The sequence below is a fragment of the Echinops telfairi genome, unplaced genomic scaffold (assembly GCF_000313985.2).
Source record: "Echinops telfairi isolate 266 unplaced genomic scaffold, ASM31398v2 ScPeMD7_7469;HRSCAF=8507_1, whole genome shotgun sequence".
NCBI classification, from domain to species: domain Eukaryota; kingdom Metazoa; phylum Chordata; class Mammalia; order Afrosoricida; family Tenrecidae; genus Echinops; species Echinops telfairi.
The window spans coordinates 81,501,862-81,509,760 of NW_022111373.1; the positions used below are offsets into that span (position 1 = coordinate 81,501,862).

Below are 7,899 nucleotides of genomic sequence, written 5' to 3' on the forward strand. Positions count from 1 at the left end.
GAAAGTGTACAGAATGAAAACAAACTTAAAAACTATAAACAAAGTGAAAGGACCAGCAAATATGGGAGGCTTCTAAAAAGAGCCTTCTAAAAGTTCATGGAAAAACGAGTGAAAAGATAATGGATTTTCCCTACAAACCTGTAGAAGCTCCCCTCAAATTGGCAATATGTAAGGCAAAATGCAATTGTCACCAAATAAAAAAACCATGAACTCTAAAGAAACTAAATCTCAAGTGACTTAATAATATAAACAGCAGATAAGCCCCAAACCAAACCCATTGCTGTCAAATCCACCTCACAATGTCCCTCCCTACAGGGCAGGGCAGAACTGCTCCGTGAGGCTGCCACAGGTGTACTTCGTGGAGGTGGGCGGCCACATCTTCCTCCCTTGGTGCAGCTGGTGGCTTTGAAACACCCACCACCTTCTGTTTAGCAGCAGAGCGCTTAAACACTGTGCCACCAGGGCTCCTCAAGTAGCAGGTAACATACCTTAATCTCAAATTTAGGAGCCCTGAGATATATGCGTTACATGTTGGGCTGCTAACTGCAAGATCTGTGACTCAAGACGACCAACCAACTGCCACAGAGGAGAAAGACCAGGCTTTCTACTCCTGTAAATATGGACAGTCTCAGAAACCCACAGGGGGCAGTTCTACTCTGTCCTATAAGGTCACTATGATCCGGAATCAACTCGATTGAGCTGAATGAGAACCTCAATTTATTTATTTATTTATTTAAGTTAAAATGACACGCAATAAGTGACTTAACCATAAAAATAAGTAAATAAAATTAAACCAAAATTTCACCTATCAGATTTACAGAAATCAAAGATTTATAATATTGGAGTAGGAAAAGGTGTTGCTGGAAAATAAAGCGCTCTCACATACTGCCAGTGAGGGCATAGTTTCAGATGCACACACTCAATGCCACTTCTGGAAAGGGATCTTATATAAACAACAGCTAGCGTGCAAAACGAGACCTACGAGAATGCTCACTGCCATGCTATCGCGACTGGAAAATCGCTAAAGGTACTCAAAACGCCCGTGAACTGTGGTGGACCGGCACCGCCCGCTGTTAAAAGAAGGTAGCTGAGGATGCGCTTGTGGACTTGGAAATACATTCTCGCGAGTGGTTTCCTCCTTGGTTGGGGAGTTCAGTATCCTGCCTCTGCTGGGCGACTGCGGTTCTCCCTCGGTGGTCCCAGAAGTGGCCCGTGACATCACTGTTTGGTGAACGATGGCAGGCTGTGCGTAAATCCACCTGAGGAAAACCCCACCACCACCCTTACCACTCAGGGGTGCACAACCTCTCCACCGCAGGTCCGGCACGGTGGCGCTGCGTGAGATTCCAGCTACCAGAATCCACCGAGCTGCCCTTCCAGCGGCTGATGCAGGAGATTAGGGCTTCAGGGCAGGACTTGAGGTTCCAGAGCGTGGCCCTCAGCGCCCTGCAGGAGGCCTATGAGACGTGCCAGCTGGACAGGTACGAAGATACTAACCTGTGTGCCCTCCATGCCAAGAGAGTCACTATCATGCCCAAAGACATCCACATACAGGGGAGCAAGCTTAAACAGAAGGCCATGTTTATGATGTTTTGTGGTAAATTCCATAACTTGTTTTGGTTTATTTATTTAATACTTTGGTTTAATTGTGACTTTGGGGGAAGTAAATTGTTTATAATATGTTGCATTTGTACTTAAGTCACTCCATCTTTCACTCACAAGGAGGAAAGTGACTGTTCACAGCCCTGGGTGGTGTGGGCACTGGAGTCACATGGTGCTGATCAGAAGAAGGGATGGGTGATATTCCTGTTTGTTAATGACTTGTGGGGTAGCTATTATGGTACTAGCGTCGACAATAAATGCATACAGGGTCCTTTTGCAATAAAACTGGTTATGACTTGAAAAAAAATCACAATACAAGGATACGAGGTACCACAATGTGAGTTTAGAAGGGGTACAAAATCAGTAAATTCATAAATAAAGATAAAAATAAAATGGGGGCCAAACAGCAAAGCAATGCATATGGTGTCCTCTCTTTTCTTTATTCTTTCTATATTAATTTTTAACTGTTTTATTGACATATCATTCACATAGCATACATTCAATGGTTTAATCATTAAAGAGTTGTAAAGTCATCACCAAAATCAACTTTAGAACACCTTCTTTATTGTGCTCATCATTATTAGCTCCCCTGCTTCCCCTACCATAACCCTGAGAAACTATTAACCCAGTTGCTATGGATAGATTTACCTATCTTGGATTTCATATAAAGAAAAACATACAAAAACAAACAAACAAACAAACAAAACCAACAACTATAACAAAATAAAACAGAGAAAAACCACAATTGAAAATAAAGCAAAACGTAGATGCATTATCCCAGGTATTTTACGATAGCATCTCATTGCAACAACCCTATGAAGTGGGTACTATTATTACTCCTGTATTAGAGCTAGGGAAGCAGAGGCAGAGCTGTGAAAGAACTTTCCAGGAAATGGCAGGGCTTGATTATAGCCCCGGTGGTTTCGCTCCCGCCTACCTGGTTACACCCACTCAGCTGTAAGACAGCAAATTTGTGCCTGTGTTTGTACGCGTGGACGGAGTCTCAGGTGCGATCAGTTCTAAGACGCAGCACTCACTTTGTTAGTAGTTCTAGAGTTAGGAGAGGGCAACGTCACACTAACCCCCGATGTCACCAGTTAAGAAGTGCCCAATTTCAGAAAAGTTAAAAGAGGCACAAAGGAGTGTGTCACTTAGAATGAAGGCAATCATTGTGTAAGGAGAGACAACTAGAAAAAAATCAAACATACATACTAAATGTTATAAATGGTCCCACTGGAAATGGAGGGGAAGCTTTTTCTTTCTGTGTTTCCAATATTATTTAGTTTGGTATAGTAAACCTGTGTTACTTTCATAACTTCTACCAACCACAACCAACTAGAAGACAAATAACCTTTAAGTCCATAACGAATGTCTGAAGATGAGCCAGTAGGGCCATTTCCCCCATATTTCTATGTTTTAAAAACATCTAGTAATATTTAATGGAAAAAATAAGCAAGACAAAGGGCTGGCAAAAATCAAACAATGAAGCAATATACTTAACTTATACAAAGATCTACTGAATATTCATTTAAAAAGACAAAAATCCCAATTGGGAAATAAGGAAATGAACTAAGATAGGAACTAAAGAGGCTGAAATTTCCTTCTTTCTTTCTTTTTTTGGGGGGAATTTCTTTACACACTTCTATATTTCCAAAATTCTCTGTACTTACAATCAGATAAAATCTGAGAGGGCTTCAAAATATTTGTGGAAAATTTAAATGACCAGATTAATGGACTTCTTCCGTGAACATTTTGAAGCCCCTTTATATGTTGTTTTAAACTGCAGAGAAAGCAACATACAGATCTGGAGTTTGAGACCCTGTTAGGAAAAAGTGCGATCTGAAAATTTAATTGAAAAACCAAAAGGCACTTAGAATGTTGTTCTATCGTGTCCTTCAGGGCTACTCTGAGTCAGAATGATCTCTACGGGGCACAACAACAGTTAAGTGTAAGGGGCCCTAATGAAACAGAACCTGGCTGCTAACTGAAATGTCAGCAGTTCAAACCCACTATCGACTCCTTGGGAGGAAGAAGGGGCTATCTGCTTCAGAAACCCCACAGGGCAGTTCTACTCTGACTTTTAGGGTTGCTATGAGTCAGATTGGACTCAATGGAAATGGAATTTTGTTTCGATTTGTTTTTTAAGTATCAAACCAAACACAAGTTTGCTCAAAACCATACATCAGACTGTCAACAGAATATTCTTTAAATTACACATAATAATTAACATTTATTTAAAACTAGTGAGCAACTAAAGAGTCCACATGAGGGAAAAAAAAGTCCACATGAAATAATGTATTGGTGATCAAGTTCCTGACAATTTGGGGAGGAAGCTTTATAAAAATACTGTCTTCAAAATTAAATAGTTCTTTCAGCTCCTTCAGCACCTCCAGAAATTACTATGCTTATCTTGCGGCCAATTATAAAAAGCGTCAGGAACTGATTAAACCTTCATGACAGTAAAAATCAGATGAGAGGCCAGAGTTCAGCAGAGCTCATTTATTACTGGCACTGGTGTCCCTTGAGAGGAGAGAGAGAGAGAAAGAGAGAGAGAGAGTGTGTGTGTGGTTTTGTTTTGTTTTTTTCTCTCCAGGCTCTGGAAACCTTAAGTAAACAAATCCAACAGTAGTGAAAACTGACACACCCTGAAACTCCCATAGAAACATTTACTTCATAGCTCACAATAGACTGTCCTATTCCTTCTGCAGGTGGCCTTGCCTGGAGCTAAAGGTCGAAAGACAACACCCCCTGATACCTTCACACCTTAAAGAATACTGGGCAACCATAAGGGGAGCAGGGAAGGGCTTCCGATAAAAGAGCCCAACACTGGAACCTCTCCTCAAGTTGCCACACAGGACACATCCTTTCTTGGACAGTTTAACTAACTATGAATGATTTTACTGACATTTATAGCGCTTCAAAACTCAGACTTCTAAGATGCTACAGCTAAAGGATCCTTCAAGACTCTGTGTTTTTACCCCCTGACCTGATCCGACCCATAGCACCCCATCTAAGAAATGGCCTGGGGGCTAAGTTGCCCTCCTCTGGCCTTGAGTCCACACCTCCCTATCTGCCCGAGGATGAGCTTGGAGGCAGAGGTCGGACAAGCCTCCACCCTCCCACGGGTTTCCCCTGCCCTATTCTGAAGCCAACCGTCTCTTTCCTGACTGGCCACTTCTCTGCTGGACTCCATAACCCCTTGCAATGGCCACACAGAATGCACAGACAATACTCACAATTAAGGGCGTTGATTAGGGAAGTTAACAGGTTACAAAATGCTAAGGGCACAGTTATTTTGTCCACAATGCCTCCTCAGGCATGTTGGCTGACACAGCTGTCTCTGGTTCTCGGCCTCAACCAAATGGTCCTCTGGCCTTTGCCCTGCTCACGCAAGTGTTACAAAGCTCATTTAAACTCAAAACTCAGTGCTATCGAGTCAGTTGTGACTCACAGTGACTCTATAGGACAGGGTAGAACTGTGCCTGTGAGTTTCTGAAACTGTAACTCTTTACAAGAGTAGAAAGCCTTATCTTTGTCTCGAAGAACGGCTGTTGGTTTTGAACTGCGAACCTTGTGGTTAGCAGTATAACCACCATGACACCAGGGCTCCTAAACCTCTTTTAGCACTCTGCAAGCCCGCCTCCCACTCAAAGGCACTCAGCAATATTCATTCTAAGGGCGGGGACGCCTGCTACCCTGCTACCCTGGTCTAAGTGAGACTCCTCTGCTCTATCTCAGTCTGAGTGCAGCAGCCTTTCCGCCTCTACTAATACAGGCGGAGTCTCACGTGCACTCACTGGTGGCTCTTCTGTGTCAATGGTCATGAGATCCCTGTTCTGCTTCCGAGATGGCTCGCTCTTATACACAGCAGAATGGCCACACTGCTCAATACCCGAGTTACCATCCTCTATACCTTAAGTGGAATGGCTGGGTGGGAATTCCAAAGACCTCCTACAAGAGCCACACCAAGAATTTCACTTTCCTGCCCCATCCTTAGCCCTTCCCACCCTACCTACCTACCCTGGAACACAAACCTACCTACCCTGGAACCTGTATCCAGCCTTCGTGGCCAGAAATCAATCTGGGCAAAGAATCTTGTAAAGGCCGGTTCTGAGGATGCCCATACAACATCCTGAGAGTTTCTAAGAAAAAAGTCTGGTTTCAAATATCTCTGAAGGCAGTTTAGGGATAAGTAACGGCCTGACTGGGGAGATACCTTGAGGGAGATACTTTAGGGGACCCTCAAGGCATTTGGAAAATCAATAGACAGAAGGCCAACTACAGGCATCATTAATAGTATAAACAAAAGAAGAAATTGGTCTACTCTTCTCTGCTTCACTAAGGTACTTTGTAGGTAAATGTTATCAAGTAATTAGTCACCGGGGCTGAGTTCTCCATGTAACAAGTTTAAAAGATTTGCCACCTACACCCAATCCCAAAGCACTCGAACAAATCCTGACGTGAGATGGCTCCCTGGGCGATGTTTGCCACTGCAGGTAAATGTGCAACCCTACAACAGCTCCCGAGGGTTTCCTAGGCTGTGGATCTTTACAGGAGCAGGCAGCTTCATCGCTCTCCTACGAGGCACAGAGGTGGGTGGGTTTCAGCTGCCAACTTTGCATTCCACAACCCAGTCTGCAGCCCACTCCTCCACCAGCGTTGCTACACCCAAAGCAACCAACCTCACCGCCATGGAGTCGATGCCAACTCACAGCCACCCCAAAGGGCAGGGCAGAACTGCCCCTTGGAGTTCCCGAGACTGTAACCGTTTAAGGGAGTAGAAAGCCCTGCTATTCTCCCATGGATTGTCCAGTGGTTTCGAACTGCTGACCTCAGCAAAAGTCCAATGCGTAACCATTACACCATCAGGGTATCCACATGACACAGTAATTCTACTCCTGGACACAGATCCACAAGAAGTAAAAACACGCAACCACACAAACATATGTACGTGAATACTCACAGAAGCATTATTCAAACTACCCAAACCAATAAGCAGAAACAATCAAGGAGGCAGGGCGGCGGAAGGAGCAGCAATTTGTTTTGCATGGGCCAGGTTCTTTCTGCAGCATGCAGCAAAAAGCCACTTCTTCCTGGAGGGTAGGGGTAAGGGAGGGCGAGGAGGGGAGGAAGGGGGAACCGATAGTAATGATTGACACAAAACACACGCGTGTCCCCACCACCACCAGGGGGACAAACAACAGAAACCATAGAGGAAGGAACAGCAGTTGATGTAAGATATGAAAATAATAATAATTTATAATTTACCAAGGAGTCACGGGGACAAGGGGGAGGGAGGGACAAAAGAGGAGCTTATACCAAAGGCTCAAATAGACAGTAAATGTCTACAAAATGGTGATGGCAATACATGTTCAAATATGCTTGATGCAATGGATGTATGGATTGTTATAAGAGCTATAGGAGTCCCCAATAAAGTGATCTTTTAAAAAATAAGGCCACTTCTTCCCAGTGCCTTGGTCCACAGGATGAAAATGGGAATCTGAAGTTGACACTGTAGTGAGACAATTTCCACATCGTCCACCCTCTTGAAATTCCATGTGAAACTGCAGGCAACTTCTTTTGTGACATACACAAACACTCTTGGGCGCAAAGGTTAAGAACGCACGAAAAATAGGAAGAAACCCAGGAATTTTTGGTTAAAAAAAAAAAAAGAAAGCTCAGGGATTTTTTTCGCACTTACCCACTCCTCAACATTGGGGGGCTGCTCCTCAAAGACACGCTCCTTGTCCCACAGAATATTCGACTTGTCATAGCGGTCTATCTTTCCCCGAGTTCTCACAGCAAAGAAAATGATCAATGCGAAAGCCACAATCACCACGAACCCCAGCACAATGGCAATGGCCTAAAAGGGAATGAAAGGTATTGACAACATATGATTTACTTTATCCCAATCTATCCTGTATAAATTATTAGACTCTATCACCTGAGGCCTGGCTCTAGATACCCATGGTTTAATTCACATAAAACTAAATCAAATGGTAACATTTTAGAACTATCATAAAATCTAATCCACACCAACTGGGCTAAGGCTAGCCCTACACAAACACTCATCAATTCAATCCTTAGCAGATGCTTCAAGTTAAGCAACACCAAACTTTTTCAAATATAACACACCCTCAAAAACAGCAAGGGCATAGAGCAGCGAGGTCCCCAGGGAATGCTGAAGGTGGACTTTGGGGCCAGGGCGTGGTGCCCCAACAGACTGGACTGGAAAACACTCCTAAAGGGCAACAAATGATCCTTTAACTACAAGCTTTTCTTTCTTGTTGTGTTTTG

General features: G+C 43.6%; 1 protein-coding gene across 1 annotated transcript in view; it reads right to left on the reverse strand.

Annotated features, from left to right (window-relative positions):
• Positions 1–7,899, reverse strand: part of OCLN (occludin) — a 53,627-nt gene that overhangs the window by 38,683 nt on the left and 7,045 nt on the right. Inside the window, exon 3 of the mRNA XM_004703552.2 lies at positions 7,304–7,465. Within this exon, the coding sequence (XP_004703609.1) occupies positions 7,304–7,465 (162 nt within the window). The remainder of the gene's footprint in view (positions 1–7,303; positions 7,466–7,899) is intronic.